The 21,896-nt window shown below is 43.3% G+C and overlaps 1 protein-coding gene across 1 annotated transcript; it reads left to right on the top strand.

The window, feature by feature from the left end:
- The first annotated feature begins 11,153 nt into the window (after window positions 1-11,153).
- Window positions 11,154-16,173, top strand: LOC142842499 (heparan sulfate glucosamine 3-O-sulfotransferase 5-like). Its single transcript, XM_075959222.1, has 2 exons — window positions 11,154-11,288; window positions 15,085-16,173. The coding sequence occupies exons 1-2, from the start codon at window positions 11,182-11,184 to the stop codon at window positions 16,016-16,018; spliced, it is 1,041 nt and encodes a 346-aa protein (XP_075815337.1). The 5' UTR covers window positions 11,154-11,181; the 3' UTR covers window positions 16,019-16,173.
- The last annotated feature ends 5,723 nt before the right edge of the window (window positions 16,174-21,896 follow it).

The following is a 21,896-nucleotide window of genomic DNA, read 5'->3' as shown; positions in this document are numbered from 1 at the left end:
CTTATTCAAAATCACACAGCAGGAAGATGATGCAGTTTGAGGTTTCTGGATGATTTTTTTTTCCTTGAAGGAAACAGCAATCTCAGAGATAGTTCTCTCTGCTTTCTTATTTATCTGAGAGATGCTTCCCTCTTCTCTTATAGTAATTTCCCTAATAATTTGTGCCAAAATAAACTATGGTATTGGATGTGCATGTAAGGTGTGTGGATATGTGTATGTGGTATGTGTTTGTGTATATACTAATCTCATTGGCACATAATTTAATGTAAAGAGTGTGTGTGTGTGTGTGTGTGTGTGTGTGTGTGTGTGTGTGTGTGTGTATACTAACCTCCTTGGCACATAGTCTACTACAAAGAATGCATCTGTGTAGGTGTATATGTGTCTGTGTGTGCATGTGTGTGTGTGTGTGTGTGTATGTAACCTCATTGACACATAGTCTACTATAAAGAGTGCATATAGGAAACTTAACTACTTCTGTCCCTATGGGCAGATTCCAACACCATTCCCAAGGAAGCAGTGAGTCGCAGGGAGGACCACAGAACTAAGATGGAGAAACACTGGGGAGTGGGATTCCAGATCTGTAAGAGGAAAAAGATGGTTGTGTACCTGTGTGATAGAGTTACAACAGTGTGTGCTATTTAAAGTCACATGTGAGAAAAAGAAGGCAGCATCGCTGTGAAAAAGCTGAAGCCCACAGGCTGGGGGCGGCAGCATGATCGACATGAGCAGCTGTGGGTCTTGGGGCAAACTGAAAACACTGATGTCCTTTCTCCAGAAAAGATTAGTAACTTCAAGACAGTGCCCACAAAGAGTTAAGTCAAATGTGCCACCCTTTGCACAGTTAAAAATCCCATGTGCACGCCCAAGTCATAGCTCATATCTGCCAATTTGGCATAACCTTGTCTCACCAGCATCATCTTCATTTCACAAGAAGCCTTGGAGAGTCAGGTTGAGGGAAGAGCAGTCATTGTGGGAAGTAGTTTGATCATAGCTGCTTGGATAAGAGGCAATGCCTCTCCAAAGTGAAGGTGCAACTGCAGGCCAGAGGCTGATATACAAATTCAGCGGGCCCTAACTCATGAATATTTCAATTTAAGAAATATTAACCTGCTCTATTATAAGTAGGAGATGCATCGTTTTGCATGAAAACTAACTGTAGATTATAGTTTTATTAAATACAGGTTTTATAGTGCATTTAGCTATACTTTATTTTTTAGCTATCAATGTTATTTTAAAACCATTTTTCTTCATCATTTGTTTTTTAAGCTCTTTAGAAAACATACTCGGTGGCAAGGTAGAGGAAAATGGAAAGAGGCAGAGAAAGACAGGGACAACAGATCACAGGGACAGAAGGGAAGGATCACACGAGGCTTAGAAATGACAGTGGGTCCATGAGAAAAGTCAGGAAAATGGGGACATGGGTGAAGAGAGGAGGAGAGAGGGCACAGCCCAGCCTCATTTCATACAAGTGGTATCACATCACCCTTCATGCTTGGAAATTAGGTCTTCAAAAAGACCTAAGTAATGAAAGACAGGAGTAACAGTGATGCTGGTAAAAACTCAGGCTGATCTCAGTGAGGGTGGATGGCTTAGATTGTCTACAATTTCTGTTGCGACAATCATCCCTTCATCACTACTTTTAAGCTAACAACATTAATGGACTAATTTGGAATTTGAAGCAGTGAAGATGAATTTGCTGCATGGGGGACTGGAAAGAGATGCGCAGTATTCCCACCATACGGAGCAACTGGTTTATCCTCAAAAGTGCACACCAAGATAATCAGGTAACAATAGTTACTGCCTTCGACAGTTTATTTCATTTTAAATATATGCAGCCTAGGCTGGACTTTAATTACAATCCTCCTGCCTCTGTCTCGTGAGAGCTAGGGTCACAGTTGTAGGCCACCTCACCAGGCTATAATCTAATTTTTAATAGTGACTTTAAGGGGCAGGAAATAGAACTATGTCAGTAAAGTGTTTACCACAGAAGCATGAGGAACCAAATTTGATCTCTAGCACCAAGTAAAAAAGCCAAATTGAGTAAACACACCTATAATCTCAGCACCAAGGAGACAGATACAGGAGGATGAGTAGGGCTTTCTGACTTGCTAGTCTAGCTGAATCAGTGAGATCCAGGTTTAGTGAGAAAACCGGTCCCAGAAAAATAAGGAGTAGCCAAGACACCCCATGTTAGTATCTGACATGCGCATATACAGACATGCACACAGATACACACAAAAACAGACATACAGACACACAAACACACAGACAGAGACATACATACAGACACACACACACAAACACATACACACATATAGACACACACAAAGACACACAGAGACATAAACACACACACATAGAGAGACTCAGACACACACAGATAGTCAGACACACACACAGAGCAACTGGCTTGTGATAGGAGCTATTGTCGCATGTCAGTGGATGGGTGTTACCCAGCCTCCACCACTCACGTTAGAATAACAAGTTGTTTCCTCGGCTGTCTTTCTTTAAAGAAATTTAAAGGAGGGGGAGTGAAGTATATTTGACAAGAACTCTTGTGGGAATATTTTCTCTGCCTCCCTTCTGTCAGTCTGGCTTCCTTCTTTTTGTTTATTTATTTTTTATTTTTTGGTCTGTTTGTTTTGGTTACCCAGCTCATCAAACTTCACAGATTGAATTTAGGGAAAGGTGGGGCTACATTGGTTTCTACTGGTGGGATCTGTAAAATTTGCAGCTTTCCCTGAAAGACAGGAGTGGGGCTGTGGGAAGCCTAAGGCTGACAGTTTACAGTTGGTACACTAGGCAGTTTGGACTTTGGACAGGACCACTTGAGCTCTCCAGACCTCTGAGACACAATGCTACTGCCTTCCCTCTGCCAAGTCTGGGGCTCATCATATGGGGCCTTCTGATGCTGCAGGGCTGAGTCTGCTACAAACTTTCAAATGGATCAGTAAAAGCAAAATGTGTTTACACAGCAATAAGAGGGACAAAGAAAGTATATAGCAAAATGTTAACAACAGCTGAATCCAGACAAAGGATAGTTAAGTACCCAGGTTTTCTCAAAAAGCCAGGAAAATGAGATCACTTTCAGGCGCATAACTCTTGATGAGCCTGCAAGCACCCTGCAAAGATAAAGTGTTTCAATTCAGTTAAAGAGAGGTGGTGTCCAGGTGTCACAGCTTTCAGGATATTAAAGGCCATCCCATCTGACTGATTTGATTATTCAGCAATTGTTTGCAGAGCATCTGCGACCCTAAGCGCTGGTGATAATTCAATAACGAAAACACACACTCTTAATCTGGAAACTGACATTATGGGAGGACACGCAAGTCAGCCATTTTGGGTTAAGTAGAATTCTGTGGTGGCGGCTGTGGTGGCGCATGGAAAGAAAATCTCAGCCTTCCCTGACTACCAGAAAGACTCCGTAAGAACTAAGATGAGAACATGAGGCCTAGAGGAGACAGAGGGAGCATGAGGCTGGCAGTGAAGGCCCATGTTCTCCTCACAGAGTTCTGTTTAGGGGCTGTAAGAACCTCAAAAAAATGGGGACCACTCCCAATTCAAGAATAGCAAGCCATTCTCTGTGCTGAAGCTACTAAGTATAGATGGGGGGGGGCAGTGAGGTGGAAAGGGGTAAAGGACCCTTTAAACCCACCTCACTGATAGGGACCCATTAAAGAATATTAAGCCTGGAGGCAACGAGATCAGATTTCCATTGACAAAGATCCATCTGGCATCGGAGTGGAGAATAAATTGAAGCAGAAGCAGAACTAATAGTAGGAGGCCACTCAGGAGGCCATAATGGTTAGCTTGAGCGAGACAGCGACCTGGATCACAGCAGTGACAAATGACAGTGCACTAACGATGGAACCAAGTGCGCTGAGCTAAAAACCAAGGCTGATGAACTCCTGGGCTTCTTCTAGGATGAACTGGCGGGCAGATGGGGAGTCGTGGGCTACGGTACTCAGGGGAAGGGCTGGGGGGCGGCCAGTGGGACACAGTGGTGATGTAAAGATACTAAACAGATTTCATCAGGGTCTCCTGAAAGCCAGCACACGATAACCTGAGTCGGTGACAGATGGCAGTCAAGACCAATATTTTCATCATCAACTATAAAATCTTTCATAGCGACGAGGCAGAAGGCAGTTGAGGGCCTCACGTTCTGGTGAGTCTGCATTCCGCGTGGTGTGATGAAAGAGGAGCTGCCTAACAGCTCTGAAGTGCTTTCGGCCATTGATTCGACCGCCGTAACTCACCAGCCTTCCTCCTCCTTAATTTGCTTGCTATCCCTCACCAACGTTCCTCCTCCTTTAAGAGGGCTGGAACCACACAATTGTTTCCCTTTCCAGTTCTCTTTTCCATAGAAACTTTTTCTCCTTTGCTTTTTCTACCACTTCAAGTTTCAAGGACAAGTTATATTATTTGTCTGCCCTGGTCCACCAGTGAATAAGCTTTCCTAGATTCTCCCAGAAGAGCGTCTGGGGGTTTAAGTGGTGCAATAGTCTAGGAGCCCCGCCCTTTGGGGGGTTCACATAACTCTGAATTTGAATCCTCCCTCTGCGTGTGCTAGCACATGCCCCTGGGTAAGTAATCTGTGCATCTCTCTGTATCCATCCAAAAAATAAAATAAAACAGCTTGTACTTTACAAGTCTGTTGCATTACAACAGAAAATAAACGTGAACAGAGCAGAGCCTGGTAGTCATAGACACGTGTCTCGTCTGCCTCTGAAGGCTGTTTCCTGGAACGACTGAGCTAGCACTCAAAAGAGGGCTGTGATTTCGCAGGAGTCATTCTGCCGAGGAAGTTCAGCTGTTTTAATGAACTCTGTTGTTATCATTCCCATTATTGTTGTTACTGCTACCAGGGGCTTGCGGGACCCGTGTCTGCAAGCCCCTGAGCAACACTTGAGCATATCTGTATCATTATTATTTCTGAATCCCCTCATATCTTGGTTGGAGCTTGGGAATTGTTTCTTTCTTTGCTGACTGCTGTTTTAGCGAAACGGCCAGATGTCTCTGCAGCTTGTTGTTTCTGGCCACATACTCTCTTGTAGATACTGACTGTGTTCGGCTCGTACACCCTGTCTGTGGAAGTTTTACTGGTAGAAGAAACAGAGACTGTGTTGTTCTTGAAACACAAAATGAGATACTGAGAGAGAAAAAATAAAAGACAAGTAAAGACTTAAATATTAGTCTAGGCCCATAAAAATACGTTACAAACATTTAAAATCATTATAAACGACCTGTTTCCTATATAACAGGGTTTTAGCCAGCATTCTCTAGAGGAACAGCACAGATAGAATGAATGCAGATTAGAAAAGGAACATATTAGATTGGCTTGCCCAATACAGATTGGGTTTCCCAGCCAATGGCTGTCTACACACTAGAGAAGTTGAGAACCTTTAGCCCTTAAGGCAAGGAAGATGTGTAGGGTACCAGGAGCTGCTTAGTCATGAGGCTAGATGCCTCAGATTCTCAGTTTGGTACTGATGGTCTAGAGGAGTCCTGGAGAGACTTCAGTCAAAATGGGAAGGCTGAAGGAGCTGGTTTCCAGTGTTAGCGAAGGTAGCAAAAGCAGTAGCGGTGTAGATGCATTTACCATCAGGAGTGAAGGCAGGCAGGCAAAAACAGCACTGCATCTCCCTCAGACCCCTTTCTGTCTGGATTGCTGCCAAAAGGTGCTGCCATCTGTAAGGGGGGAATCTTTCTTCCCCAGCTATCAACCTTTCCAGGAAATGGCCTCAACCATCACCCAGAGACTTGCCTTAGTTAAAATCAGATCCACTCAAGTTGGCCGGGCGGAGGTGGCGCACGCCTTTAATCCCAGCACTCGGGAGGCAGAGGCAGGCAGATCTCTGTGAGTTCGAGACCAACCTGGTCTACAAGAGCTAGTTCCAGGACAGGCTCCAAAACCACAGAGAAACCCTGTCTCGAAAAAACCAAAAAAAACAAAAAAAAAAGTTGACAACCAAAACCAATTATCACAGCTGCTCTGGTAAACTGTGACTGAAATAGCACCAGCTCTCCATCTGGTTTAATAGCATTGCCCATAAAGATCAAGTCTATACCATTTTGTTGTATTCTCAGACTAAGAGGGACAACTCCTAGTGTTTGAGATCCCAACTTTTAAAGGCTCTTAAACACTTCTTGATACTATAGAAAAACAAAATAGGCATCCTGACTCTCAGTCAATATCTTACATTTTCTTCAGAAAAATTTATTCTAGGACTGCTCTCACATCATCCCTGTCACTGTCTATAAAATAGAAGAAAATGTCACTGTCTTTCTCCTAAAGACTGTCACTGGGACATACTGGCGAGACCTCTCCATCCCTCAAAAGTTCCCGGAGGGTTTAGCTCATCAAGACAAGCCTTGGCTGTATGTGCATGGGCACATGTCCATGCCCACTGTCTTACATGAATAGAAACTCCAGTGTTGGTATTTGAATATTTAATAGGAGATCCCATTAAAAGTTATTTATGCTTAAAATGACCCTATGTTTTTCACAATCCAATTATACTACTTATGAGAACTACATCTATTCTATCATTTTCCTTTTCAAAACGCAAGAACTAATTAATTTGCCTCCTCGAGATATTAATTAAGGTTCAGTTCTGTAACGTGCTATGATACTTTCAAAGTTCTCTCCCGGGGTCCATGTCATGCTAATCCAATGAGACAGGCACTATTGTCTTCACTCTACAGGTGAGGAAAACAAATTTCAGAAGGTTCCCATGACAAAACTAAACCAGAACGTTCGCAAGTGCTCCTGGCACTGAGACTGTGGTGTCTGCCGTGTGTCACTGGCAACTCCCTTGGCAGCTGAGATCTCACATGCAGACACCCTCCCCATCGCAGCAGACCTAAAGGTGCTTGAATGGGGTGATGGGCCAGATAGAGCGTAAGAGGAATCCGTCTGAGGACTACGCCAGCTCTTCAAACAGGAAGCTAGAGAAAATCCTAGCAGACACATTTAAGGCATCTTGCACACAGGGAACTTGAACTGCATGTATATTGGGTGTACCAGCACATCTCACAGAGAAAAACCTACATGAGAACATGTGGGCTTGTCCAGAGGTCAGAGTCTATAGTTGAGGTGCTTGGGGGTCACAGTGAGATTGAAAGATTCACAGGGGTCATAGAAAAAATAACCTCAGAGTTTGTCAGGCTTAACAGTCTAAGGCATACAGGCTTGCACAAACATTTCTACAGGAAAGTGGTAAATGTTCTAGTCCCTGAGTCCTGGACCTCAGCAGCCTTTATGTTCCCTCCCTTTTCCTTCTTATCCTCACTTGCCATTATTAAGCAGCGTCTAACCAAAAGGTCACTTCAGAGCTTTGCTTACCTGATGTGGGAGTGTCATATATCAATCTGTTGATTTCATTGGTTAAGCAATAAAGAAACTGCTAGGCCCATTTGATAGGCCCACCCTTAGGTGGGTGGAGTAAACAGAACAGAAGGCTGGGAGAAAGAAGCTGAGTCAGAGAGTCGCCATGGTTCTCCCATTCCAGGCAGATGCAGGTTAAGATCATTCCTGGTAAACCAGCTCATGGGCTACAGCAGATTATTAGAAATGGGCTAATCCAGGTGCGAGAGCTAGCCTAGAAGAGGCTAGATAGAAATGGGCCAAGTGGTGTTTAAAAGAATACAGTTTCCATGTAATTATTTCGGGTAAAGCTAGCCGTGGGGGCGGCCGGGTGCCGGGGACGCAGCCCGCCGCCCTTATTACAACACTTACCCACATGAGCAAACGCTTTCCAAGCTCTATTCCCAGGCCTAGATATTCCCCTTTGGCCCTCTAGTTTTCAGTACAATAGACCAGATCCATTCCTAGCAGCTGGCAGGAAGTGCGGTGGGATGTTTACTCCTTGATCAACCCTCCTGAAAAGAATCAGTGGGACCTGGCGATGCTAAGAGACATAGAAAAGATGTTCCCTGCCAGTGAGGACACTAACAGGAGCATCAAAGCCAAAGGGGATGGAGAGCAGAAAGGAAATAGCCAAGCGGGCACAGAGGCGAGTGTAGGCAACTCATGGAAGGGAAAGATGATGGCCATCACACTAAGCCTTGGAAGAAAGGCCTGGCCTACTAGACTTGAGCCAGTAAACAACTCCCAAACAGGTCAGGAACAAAACAGCTTATATTAGGAAGATTAACTAGGTTCTGCAGTCCCATAGAATAAGAGTATAGAGAACATACCTATGTGTTATTAAAAAAACATACACACACACACATAGGCATGGGAGGATGGCCGAGTGCCTGGACAGAAGACGGCATGAAGAAATTCTCTGGCTAGGGTGATCAGACATACATGGCAGTAGAAAGCAACATTCAATGAAGTAGTTTTCTCACCTGGAATTGCAAACGCCGGCTTACAGCAGAACCATCAGCCTGGCACCTCTAAGAAGGAGACCGGGTGATTCTTAAAGTGTCTCTGCCAAGCTCCTGGAGCGATTCTCTGGCCTAGACAGCAAAACAAACTGAATAAGGCTCAAATCCTTTCACTTAACTTTCCCATACTTATAAATTCCATCAAGTTTTAGAGCAGTGAATCAGTGTGTGGTTCTAGTGCTTGGAGGAAGAGAAATCGGTGTTGCTCAAGCTGGACCACTGGCAGGAGCCTCCCCTGGAGAATTCTTCATGAAGGGTCCAGGATGAATCCTGAATTTTAACACTTAGGTGGCGTGGCATTGAAGACAGACAGGTGGAGTGAGGAGCTGCGACAGTAGATAAAGCACTGGGCCTCACACTTTTGAGCAGGATGGTGTGGGCACCATGGATAAATACCTCGGAAAGCCAAACGGCTTCTTAGGCCTGCTCTCTTGGTCCTCTGCGGAAGGCTGTCGACTCCCACTGAAGCTCTGAGACTTTTCCCCTCAGCTCACCCTGTTTGTCTGTGAACACACGCGCATGTAATTCATTCACACTAAAGCAGAAAGGATGTGTAATCCTTTAGTCAGGAAAGCCCATAAGCCTTTGAGGAGCCTCGCTACTTAGAGAACTCCCTTCCTTCTCCCTGCAGCAGCACAGCACAGGCCATTCATTACTTTTCTGTTGCTGTAATAAAAGTCAGGCGCCCAAAAGCAACTTAGCAGAAAGGGGGATTTACTTTGGCTTACGGTTTCAGAGGGATAGAGACCATCAAGGTGGGGAAACCATGGCAACATGGGAAGTGGGGCCAGACCATAAAAATCTCAAAGCCAGGTGATGTATTTCCTCCGGTAAGGCTCCACCCCCTAAATGCTTCATAATCCTCCCAAACAGCGCCACCAGTGAGGACCAAGCGCCTGTGGGGGTCATTACCCATTCAAGCCACAGCATGTGGAGAGGTCACAAGCCGCCACATCTGTGGCTAAGGAAAGAAAGGTCCGGGGATTCTACGTTGGACCTAGTTCTTGCCTTGCTGTGTGTATCCTGCAATAGTATTTGCATTTAAGCCTGGGATTTCCTGAAATAGCATCTCGACCATGTGCTTACCAGAGTAGACCTCAGTAAACTCCTTTTATACTCTTTTCTATGCTGTTGCCTCCACCTGCTTTAGCTTATCATGAGAGCCAAGCATTTCCTGCCCCAGCTCCCAGGCATAGTGGTTCTTCTGCCCCCTGTCACCCCACCTTGCCTCCTGCCTCCTTGCTATCTATCCTCCCCAGTGCGTTACCCAACACTCCCTCCTCCAGGGAGACCAGAAACTCCCTGGGACTTCTTTTCTCCTATCATTTTCCTTTGTGACGTTTAATATAATTTGTAAGTATCTTTTAATCCCATATAGGTTTGTTGACTTACCATCTGACTTTCACAGCAAGGACTGTGTCTGTCTAATTGTTCATGATTCTCTGTAGCACCCAGCGCAGAGCCGAGCACATGAACAAGCTCCTTTATCTGTTCCTATGACCTCTCTATGGATGACTTCCTACAGTTTCCCTAGCAAATAAAAACTGAAGTTTTATGGAGCCCACAGTGTCTTTTACCAACATTTATCCACACATTGAGATATGGGTTGTGTTCTCTGGTTGTTCCATGACTTTCTAATCACATGACCAGTTGCCCAAGGGCTGAAACTCTTTTGGAACATTTTTTTAAATCACTGTGTATCTACTCTAATAGTGGAGAATGCTATTGGCTCTCAGCAGTTTCTTGATAAATGAATCTAGGTCATCTTGACAAGCCAGCATTCCCCTTCTGCATGGCAGGAATCTCCACATAACAGACGTGGAGATACCTTTGCAGTGAGATCTTTTCCATCCAGGGCTCTGTTTCTGTCTTCTCAGATTACTATTTTTAGTTTCAATAAGAACCAAACAATCTTATCTTGAAAGGAGATTGGATTTATTTTCAATAAGAAGTCTGAATTGGGAGCTTATATATTTTTTCTCCAGAATATAATAACGGCACAAGTAAAGCCTTACACTACACTTCTCTTGTACGAGAGAACAAAGCTTCCAGATAAACTTTTTAGTGAGGTAAAAGTAAGTCTGATAAAACCCAACCTGTTCAGTTTCCCCGGGAGCCTGGAGAGGCCACACAGTAGGACCACTAGTCACAGTGTGTTTCCAGCATCCTGGACTGGGAGGAGACATGAAAGCCAGCAGAAAACTCCTTAGAGACTGTGTCTTCAAGCATAGGCAGGCTGGATACTCACTTCTGCTAACCTCAGGAAACCGTCACTTTTGAAATCCCACCCTTTTGTTCCATTCACCAGCAAAGCAGAGCAAAAAGGTCTAAGACAAGGATGTTAATTCCCAAGTGACCATTTACTAAACGGGAATTTCAACATTCATTCTCTTATTTTAACTGCAGTTTTCCAGTTTGTTGCCTTACTGATAAAGCCTCGGGTTGCTCATTTCTTCAGTATTCTCTCTGTCTGTCTAGATATGAATGTAAGTATGTATGTATGTCTGAATTTTTATGTGCTTCAGAAATTTTTGAAGACAGAACAAATTCTGTGTAATCTCCACAGAATTGATAGTTGATCTTACAGCACGGGCTAGGTTTTAAAAGCAGAAAGAAAGAAAGGTAAGTTTTGTGAAAATCAGCTACACCATGAAACCTGCCAACATTGGTATGCTATCTCTTTGTTGCTTAATCGCTGGTCTCCAGTTCTGGCTGGCATTATGACAACCGCTGACATGCACCTTCTCTCTGCTCTCAGGCCGTGGCAGTCCTGAAGGTTGATGGAGGGCCATGCTATTCAAACAGCAGGTGTGGCTGAGACAGAAGCTCCTGGTGCTGGGAAGCCTTGCCGTTGGGAGTCTGCTGTATCTAGTTGCCAGAGTTGGGAGCTTGGATAGGTAGGTGGTTAAATACATGCTCTCCACTCATGCAGCCTTCTGTATCTCCTGATGTGAGCTTCCTTGGGCTATAACTTTGAGTTAATCCATTTTTTTTTTGTCCCTCAAGACTTCCAAGAAAAAACACTTTTCTGTGCTGTTGATTTTGATTCATTAAGACCTTAAAGATACAAGTTCCACACAGCTCAAACCAAGATGCTTCATTCAAATTAATCAGTATTCTGGGAGCACTGACACTCGTGCTCAGAGAAGGCATAAAGATAGGCACATAATAAATAAATAAATGATACCATCACTGACTAGAACCCAATGTGGCCTGTGTGTACCTGGTGCTGACGGTCAGCCATGACGGCACAGTGGTGATTGGACTATGTCTCTTCATTTTGAAATTTATGAGTGGACAATTATGTATGCACCAGTAAAGAAGCTCATCAAGCTTGCAGTCCCCTGCCCTGGAAGGATGGCTACGGGCATGGATTTTTAACTATGTTAATTAACTCTGGCGTTCCGGTACCCAACAAAGGTGCTGTCACACAGAATGATTTCCCAGAAGGCATTGGAAAATCCATAGAGAGGAAATTACAGCATTGGGGGTTGGCTCTTAATAGGCAAACTGTTGAGAGGTGCCAGGCCTGCAGGAGTCCCCATCATGACAGTTGCGTGTCCCTGAGATGTTCTTTCATGGTTCTACAGCCAGGGTGACAGGGTAATATTGAGAGCTTAGTTTCTGAAATAAAGAAGCTGCTATTTTCCCCCTTTCAATTAATTCTTGTAGTGAAAGACTGGATTTTTTTGTCCTATTCTGTTCCCAAAATCAAAAAAAACACATCCACATTTTTAAATGGAAACAGCTTCAGTTTTCTTCACAATATCCTGTAGTTCCAGTGTTTTAAAGCAATACAACAATTTAATTTCCTTCAGCCAGTGTCCAGCTTAACTGATAAACATTAACCCCCTTTTGATGTTTTCCCATTAAAAATTCCTTCTACTTTGTAATTGTGGCAGATCTAACTGCGAGTTTATCACTCAGTGATGGCATTCCAGTGTTTATTCTTGACGTGCCATTTAATAGTGAAAAACCTTGAGATAGCAACATTTGACCTATGTCTATAACAGAACTTCAATATGAAGTCTTCCCAACATCGTTAGTTGCAGATCTTTGACATTTTATTGAGTAATTGGTCCTATAGCTGTGAACACATGTATCAATCAGCTAGTAACAGTTTTCCTCTCAACTCTTTAGTGGGATGGCTTGTATAAGAAATTTCACCATCTGGTGGTCTTTCCCACAGTACATTGCCTAAGAATTTGAACACATTTTGTCTGAAAATGGCACGTGCTTCTTCAGGCTTATCCTTAGTAACTGGAGACTGCTTTCTGGGAGGAAGCCTGAGTTACTTCCCTTGTCTCTTCCAGTGTTAAATTCTGCTTTGGGTCTGGCAGCCTTAGAACTGCTTTTCAAGGAGCAGGGGAGTGAGATATTTTCTCCTATCTTTACCTGTTCTTTTTTACTGGGGGCATCCATAAAGCAACCGTCCTTATAGAGTTTGATCTTCCAGGGTAGGAAGTAGAAAGAAGAGGCAAGTTCAGAAAGAAGGCAGCCCTTTCCAGATAGAAGGAGTTCCATCTCTGCTTAGTTACTCTTGGAGATGCCCTTGTCAACATTTTTCACCCAGGGTTGAGCAAGAGAATTAAATATTACAGAATAATATTTGAGAGATGATTGCTTCAGTGTTCACAGAAATGGTACTAGCATCATTCTACATACCTAGGAGACATGTCCGTCAATGGATATCTCAGTGAAATAGTGCTAGCTCTATAGATAGAGCCCAAGAAGGGCAAAAAGGTTAATTTATACTATCCTCAAAGGTGCTACAATCAAAAACACTTTTAACCATGTATCTGCCGACAACTTTGTAGCATTCAATTAGAACCCTAGAATAATAATTCCAATGAATTTATAAATTCACATTTTCCTAAAACCAACTGTTGTCCTGGTTCGTTTGAGTTTTTTTTCAATGATACAAGATTAACTCAAGTGGGAAGAGGGGCTCTCTATTGAGAATATAGCTCCATCAGATTGGCCTGTAAACAAGCCTGTAGTGTAGTTTTTGATTGATGTGGAGGGCCCAGTACATTGTGGACAGTGCCACCCTTGGGCAGTTCATCCTAAGAAAGCAGACTAAACAAGCCAGTAAGTTGCTTTCCTCCAGGGCTTCTGCCTTAGTTTCTGCCACTACGTTCCTGTCTTGGGTTCCCACCCTGATTTCCTTCCATGATGGACTGTGATATGGGAATGAAAGCTGAAATAAATCTTTTCCTCCCTAAGATTGGCTTTGGCCATAGGTATTTTATCACAGTGCAAAGAACCCTAGCCAAAACAGTGATGAGCCCTGTTTTCACAATGGATTTCCATTGCTTGTTTTCAACTTTCCGAAATGGGTGTGAGTTGTTTCAAGAATCATTGAATAAATATTAGAAAAACTAACACATGTTTTTATTTTTCTTGAAGATTATGATATAGGCCTAGGTAAATAGAGCAAACCCAATGCCCCTAAGTTTTACACAATCAGGTGAACATGGCTTGAAGATGCAATGGGGCCTCTTAGGAAAGCAAGAGACAGCCTCATTGCCACAGAGGAGAGAGACTCCAAGTTACTGCAGTCATTAGAAAATTTCATCTGGAAGAAATAATTTAATAGCCATTTTGATTGGTATTATCCCCTTTGACCAATAAGCCTAAAATGACTTCCTAAATCAACCTAGTTGATTTTTTAATTAGAGTGAATTTTAACTTATCATCATATTATATATAAAAGTACACACAATTTTCTAACCATATGTAGAGGCCATGTTAAAGTAGTCATTTTGTTCTAATATTATTGTGGCTATTACTACATCTTTCTCAGCAAAATATAGAGTTGTCTATCGTTCCTGGTTCTATCCATTGCATTCCTTATCTTATAAACTCTAGTTCCTAAATTCAATTGCGTGGGATGAAATTTTGGGATTTCTGGCCCCATCAAAGTCTTTCTTTCAGATTTCTGGTTGCAGGAGTGGTGGGTCATACAGAAAACAATGATGTTCATACCATCAGCAAAATGGATGCAGAAACTTGACCTTTTTAGATAGACATGGGAAGAGAGTCAGAAATAGAGCCCTCTTCTGCCTATCCCCAAGGATGGGGGGACAGAAATTCTCACAGAATAAAAATGTTCAGCTAGGACCAAGACTGGAGTTCTGCATAACGGTGATGCAAAGAGCCAATCAGAGGGATCGGAGCCCCCTCTCTGACTGTATCTCAAGGATGCTAAGGGGCCATGTGAATGGCACTAGGCTGCCAAAGGAGAACAAAAGAAAGAAACAATTCCACACAACGCCTGAAATAAATGGCCCCCTCTTTGCCCTTCAGCGTCTTAGCTGAAGATTATAATCTTCGGCCTTCCCAATTTCTGAATGATTTTAACTGGTGAGCTGTTAAAAAGCTATTAGTATGGCTGGTGTCACTTGTCTATCTTGTACTGTGAGCATAAGTACACGCCGTAGTCAATTAAGTGCTTGGTGAATAAAATTTTTAAGGAGCACTAATAAAAAAATCCCATCAATTATGTGTGCTCCACTGAACACAGAGTTGCTTAACATAAAATTTCCTAAACATATGTTCATAATGGATCGCAGCAGCCTGGGACCCAGTGGCTTTATTTATGCATGTCGAATCTGAGTCTGGGCACAGATGCAGAACAATGAGAAGTTAAGTGGGAATAAGTTTCTTATGGTGTCTCTCTTCCGCTTGCAGGCTCCAGCCCATTTGCCCTGTTGAAACCCGATTTGGTGGCGCCCACAGTCAGGCTGAGTTCCCACTCCGGGCCCTGCAGTTTAAGAGAGGTCTTCTGCATGAGTTCCACAAGGGCAACTCTTCCAAGGAGCAGGTTCGCCTCCATGACCTGGTCCAGCAGCTCCCCAAAGCCATCATCATTGGGGTACGGAAAGGGGGCACTAGGGCCCTGCTAGAGATGTTGAACCTCCATCCTGCCGTGGTCAAAGCTTCTCAAGAGATCCACTTCTTTGACAACGATGAGAACTATGCCAAGGGCATTGAGTGGTACAGGAAAAAAATGCCTTTTTCCTACCCTCAGCAAATCACAATTGAAAAGAGCCCGGCCTATTTCATCACAGAAGAGGTTCCGGAAAGGATTTACAAAATGAACTCATCCATCAAGCTGTTGATCATTGTCAGGGAGCCGACCACACGAGCGATTTCTGATTACACTCAGGTGCTAGAGGGGAAGGAGAGAAAGAACAAAACCTACTATAAGTTCGAGAAGCTAGCCATAGACCCTAATACCTGCGAGGTGAACACGAAATACAAGGCGGTTAGGACCAGCATCTACACGAAACATCTGGAGCGCTGGCTGAAGTACTTTCCGATTGAACAGTTCCACGTCGTGGATGGAGACCGTCTCATTACCGAGCCTCTGCCGGAACTGCAGCTAGTGGAGAAGTTCTTGAACCTTCCTCCGAGGATAAGTCAGTACAATTTATATTTCAACGCTACCAGAGGGTTTTACTGTTTGCGATTTAACATTATCTTTAATAAGTGCCTGGCGGGCAGCAAGGGGCGCATCCATCCAGAGGTAGACCCCTCCGTTGTTACCAAATTGCGCAAGTTCTTTCATCTCTTTAATCAAAAATTTTACCAGATCACCGGGAGGACATTGAACTGGCCCTAAAACAATCCATCACACAACACTGTGTGTTGTCCCCGGAGATATGTGGCATCTCCTCTAGATTAAAATACGCACTTTCCCAGACTCAGCTACTTAGTTCATTTCTCCATGAATACTTGTACATATGCGGTGTGTGACCAAATGCAAGATCAATTCTTTTTCTACTGAAAATTCACAAAAGTGTGAACACTAAATTGCTGCCTGCAGAGCTGCACCTTTGAAGCTATTTACAAAAGAAGAGTAGAGGTGGTGGGACTGGGGGAAAGTGACTTCAGATGATCTCAAGTTCGTCTTCCTTGGATTCAGAACTTGTCACCCGCCATTTTCATAGATTTAAGCCAAAAGATGAATGTGTGAAAATGTACCAATGGCTACAAAGCGTCAGGAAGGAGAGGATTCCGTTTTTTGGATTTTCGGGTTTTGTTTTGTTTTCTTGGTTTTTGTTTCTTGTTTTGTTGTCCTAAAGTGAAGCTGGCTCTTTAATACAGACACCGGATTGGTGACATGAAAACAGAATATGCTATTTTGTTGTTGTTATTTAAAAGAATGTCTCATCTCATAAAATTGACGTTGTTCCAAAGTTCCTGTGGTGATTTTGCACTATTGTTTCCTTGTATGGACCATGGTGTCTTTTGTAGCATGTCAATCACGTGCTGGAGAGTCAAGTCCTTTTACTTCCGTGTGTATGTCAACACAGACAAATGTCCTGTACATATTGTAAATGCTGTAAATATCAGTTTCACACTAAGTAATTCTATTTTGTAAACTGAATATGGCTATTTAATTTATTGTGAAAATTAAATTTATTGTGGTATTTAAAAATGGAATGGATTAAAATTACACTATGTGCAACTTTTCTTAAAAACTCCTTTTACTGTGTGCGCCCCCTTTTGAAGTCTGGAGGCTCTCTCTCTCTCTCTCTCTCTCTCTCTCTCTCTCTCTCTCTCTGCGTGTGTGTGTGTGTGTGTGTGTGTGTGTGAGAGAGAGAGAGAGAGAGAGAGAGAGAGAGAGAGAGAGAGAGAGAGAGCTGCGCATGCGTGGTGCGCCCTCTGCTGGCCTCCAGCGAGGAAGCTGTGTCCTTAAGAGGGACCATGAAGTCATTCACTTTGCCCCTAGATTTCCAATCCCCTGTGAAAGTGTACTCAAAAAGGGAGGTTGCGAACACTTTACAAACACCTCAACCTTCCGGAAATCAAGGAAGCACAGCCACCTCAGAGAACTCGGGTGCTGCTCTGACCATAGACTCCACATGCTGCTGTGCCAGAGCGAAAAGAGACCCAAACGCAAAAGAATCACGATTATCTTTGAAGCTCCAATCACAGTCGGACCAGGAAATAAATAAAATAATAGTAGGACACATGTGTGGTCTCTGTACCTAGAGCTGCTGGTGCTGCATCGACGCAGGAACAGTTTCAGAACTCACCTTGACAGGAAAATGTCTTAATCTGCTCAGATCCCACTGCACGGCACCGCCATGAACACACAGAAGGCCCGCATTCCCACCCTGAGAAAGGAGCACTCACTAAACTGGGTACCTTGGGAGCATCAGAGACTAACTCTGTCCTAAACGCCCTTCAGAAAAGGGTAGGGAGAGTTATAACAGCATCAACACTGGTGCAGCTGCGTGCCTAGCTGCTTAGCAGGGAGGAAATGTTTGAGAAGCCTCCACTGAACACTAGGCTGTGTAGAGAATCAGCTGACCACAATAATTTCCCCTCGTGGTAATGAGGGTTTGTTTTCTCAACTTTCTCGTGTCCAGTAATTTGAGGATGATCTTTAAAAAAAAAAATAGTCCTTCGTTTTCCAATACCAGTGCGCATGGTCTCTGCAGCCACAGCTTTGGCCATCCTCTTTTCTGTCGGAGTTAACAGGACACTCCTGCCCCGGCGTGACACAGGCAGGACAGCAGGAGAGGCTGGTCAACTCTGGAAGGCAAGTCAGAGGTCTACATGTCAGTCACTTCTCTCCTAAGCAGGAAGGAAGCCAATAGAAAAGGCCTGTTCCAGTCTTCCTGGTGTCTCAGCTCTCAGCTAACCCTCAGAGCAAGCTCTCTGAATCCTACATTCCAGGGCATCGCCACTGGATTGGTATTAATCTCACACTACTACAAGGGCACCCTAGAGTTAATACGGACCTGTAGCAGACTATTAAATTATGCCTCCACGGGAACACTGGCATTTCAACTGAAATGACCCGGTATTTATTTTCTTCATTATATATTTGCAAATTTTGGCCAGTATTACTTAGCACATACAAAATGATACTATGGTTTTGTAGTGCCATGTAAAATGGTCAAACTAAGATAATTAACATATCTATCACCTCAAACTCCTACTATTTTATTTGTGTGATGAGAACATTAAAATTTTCCTCCTAGTGTTATTCTGACATTCAGTCTTGAATTATGAGGTGTATTCAGCATGCTGTACTTGATCTGAAAAACAAACAAACAAGCGAACAGACTTTTTCTTCTAAGCAAGATTTAAAATGCTCCATGTGGAATCATCATACTTTAGATTCCATTTGACTTAAGCCAAACTTTTTACCTTTAGTTGAGCTCAACAAGTTCAGGATACCAAAGGTGTCATGATTTTTAGTTGCTGCACTTTCTAAATGAGTTGATTCAAAGCTTTCAAAGGTCTGGTGGACCTTGGGGGTAGCAGGCTTCATTTCCCTGGAAAAGAAATCACAGCAGAAGCGATTAAGCCACGTAGAGAAATAAAGAACATATGAGTTAATAGCACACTTCCACTCTGGCCTGGAAGGCCCCCTGTTTAGAAAAAAGGTGTCCTGTTGTCATCAGAATGGCAGCAGATGACTAGAAACATCCACAGCTCATTACGGTTACTGCACCAGGGCTCTCTTTGATGAACTGCTTTTCCATTATGAACACCTTGCGTTCCTCCCAGAGGCTTGGTGACACTGTATAGCTACATCGTCAGATAGATTCTGCTGGAAACAGAACAGAAGTTTAGCAATGGCAACATTTCCAGTGAGTCATAAAGTTGGAACAAATGTTTTGGAACCCAAGGAATTTCAACTATAATTATACAAAGAACTCAAGGTAGCAAAAGAGAGCATGAGTTGCTCAGACCTGAAGATGGCGATCTTCAAAGCCCAAGTTCATTCCCCACCCTCCTGAAACCACCACACATAAAGGCACCCTTAATTCAAGCACTAATAATTCTCACTAAGTGCAGTATAATACAAGAGCCGTCTAAGATAGATGTTTTGACCCACAGCAAATGTTGTTGACTCAAAGGATTACAGGTTCTTCATAATCATGCATGACCTTAGATTTAGGGAATGTATGTTGATGGACGGTGAAGAACAGTCTCTTTCCAGGCAGTGTGCTACTTCATAAAGCCAATGTAACGTTCTGCGAACATGGTTGAGGCTGTGTCACAGGATACAAGGATCATCTTAGCAGAGAAGCTCTGGGAGTAAGAGACACTGCAGACTCCTCAAGGGAGGATGGTGACCAAGTACAGTCTAAATTCTAGCCCGAATGGCAAACTATTGCTTTGTCTTATTAGTTATTTGCTAAATCAGATTGCCTTTGTAAGCCCAGTGCCAGGTTTTGGATCATAGTGTCTTGCTGCTGGAATCTTTTGTACTCCTTTGCACAGTTAGCGGCTAATTTTCATTATGGAGAAGGGTCTGTAGTCTAAGCAAAATAGAAAGCTACAGAAACATCCCTCCTGAAAATGACAAAATACAGCAAAACCTTAGCAACACAAGGTATCAAGGTAGAAATAGAGAACATTTCAAAATAAATTTAAAGCAAATCTTACCAGAAAGTATCAAGACATACAGCAGCGTATTTTTTTTAAAAAAAGTACCCAGATTCATCTTATTCAGGTATTTTTTTAAGAAAATACTCACATCTCCTTGCATCTGTTCATGCATTTTTTACTAGTAAGCCACTCTGTAATAGCTACTACAAACGTGAAATGTAGCCAAAATAGTACCATTTGATAACGTTCTGATTAATGATGCCTTACTGTACATCTTACAGCGCCTTTATATTTTCAATTTATAGTGCGCTATTAAAATGTTTTATTTTGCCTTCATAAATGTATGTGTCATCATGAGCAGGCCCGACTTCCTCAGCAGTCAACAGAAGGTATCAGAGCCCCTGAAGCTAGAGTTACATGTGCATGTGAGACACCACGTGGGTGCTGGGAAGCAAACCTAGGCCCTCTGGAAGAGTATCAAGTGCTCTTAACCACCGTGTCACCTCTCCAGACACAATTTTCAATTTTTTTAAGATTGTATACCATTAAATTTTATTGTCCCTTCCTTGAATCTAAGAACTATTTCATAATAATTAGTAATGGATTGGGGACTTGAGGAGGTGGACAGCAGTACACGTGTCCCACCAGATTAGTGCTCCCATCTCACGTCTATGAAGAGGCTTGGTTGAAGAGGCAGGCCCTTCCAGTCTCACAAAGTAAGTAAGCGTGGTCTTTCCAGGCCAGTTCTATCACTAATCTGTGAGCCTTGTCAGCCTGCCAGCTCACCAGAACTGTGGTGAAAGGATTTACTCTGCAAAAGCAGCCTTAGAGAGGTGACTCGGGTCGACAAGTAGTGTCATTTTGAAGAAGAAGTTGACTTTGTTCTTTTATAAATGAACACACCTCAACTTTGCACTCCCTTCCCGTTCATGACATCAGACAAAACTACCCGTCCCTTTGGTAAATCAGCACTGAGGTAGATAAAGCAGGGGAGGGAAACTCATAATGGCTGCTTGTCAGGTAAGAGAACCTTGATCCTGATCCTAATTTTAATATAGATCTTTAAGTGTGGAAGTTATTGGTCATGCCTGCGGACAGTGTGTCCACTAAATAGAATTCATAGTGTAAACAGGTGAGCCCAAACTGAGACACTATAGAAAAACAAACAGCTTGCGGAAGAGGAACACAAAGGCACAAAGGATGCCAAGCTGGAAGATCGCATGTCTCTCTAGGATGTGAGCACAGCACAATGAGGAACACAGCCGAGCATAATCCGAGGTATAAATGAGTCTGGCAGGATCAGGAAAGCCAGGAAAGGATCACATGCAAGGCAAGATAGAAGGCTCACAAATGAACCTAGTACTAGACTACTCTGGGACCTGAATGAGTCAGACCATCACACCCCAGGGGGTACCTTGCCTAATACCAGGGCAGGCCTACCTCCTTGGTTCTGTATCCAAATGAGACTAAGGTTTTACAGAAGAAAATAAATGCTAAAATGATTATTCCAAAAGTTTCCCTTCAAGGAGAAAATTTTTCACATAATGGGTGCTGAAAAAAATGTTGTTTTCTTCCCTTCCTTCTTTCCTCTCCCCTTCCCTCACTTTATTTCTTCTAGTGTTTCATTGCAACTGATAGGGTCTTCTGTCCTTGCCTCATCTTCTCCTCCAGGACTGAGGCAAATGTGCCTTTTCAGAGCCAACTCGGAGGGTATGCTGAAGTGGTCACACACCGAAAGGCCATGCTATATCCTCCACCCATCTTAATCTCAGAAACTTCCAACTATAGTCCCTGGCCTGGCAAGGGACTCAAGCTGTGATGCAGGCAAAGATTTTAACATGGAGATGCTGTCCTAGAGGACTTCAGCCATGCTCACAGAATCAAAGGGGTCCTTGAGACTTAAAAATCCAGGCAGAGGAGGACGGTAGGAGAGGTAGAACTCATAGAAGAGAGATGTAAAGTTATAGGCTTTGAAGAAAGGGGCCACGAATCAAGGACTATGCTCAGCAACTAAAAGCTGAAAAAGGAAAAGACAAGGAGATTAATTTCCTTTGGAGCTTCCACAGGGAAGTCCAGCCCAGGCAACAATTTGATCTCAGTCCAGTGGGATTTGTGTTAGACTTACAAACCTAAAGAAATGTAAG

The sequence above is a fragment of the Microtus pennsylvanicus genome, chromosome 1, assembly GCF_037038515.1.
Source record: "Microtus pennsylvanicus isolate mMicPen1 chromosome 1, mMicPen1.hap1, whole genome shotgun sequence".
Taxonomy (NCBI): Eukaryota; Metazoa; Chordata; class Mammalia; order Rodentia; family Cricetidae; genus Microtus; species Microtus pennsylvanicus.
The sequence above is the reverse complement of the archived record's forward strand: the minus strand, read 5'-3'. Positions and strand labels throughout refer to the sequence as shown.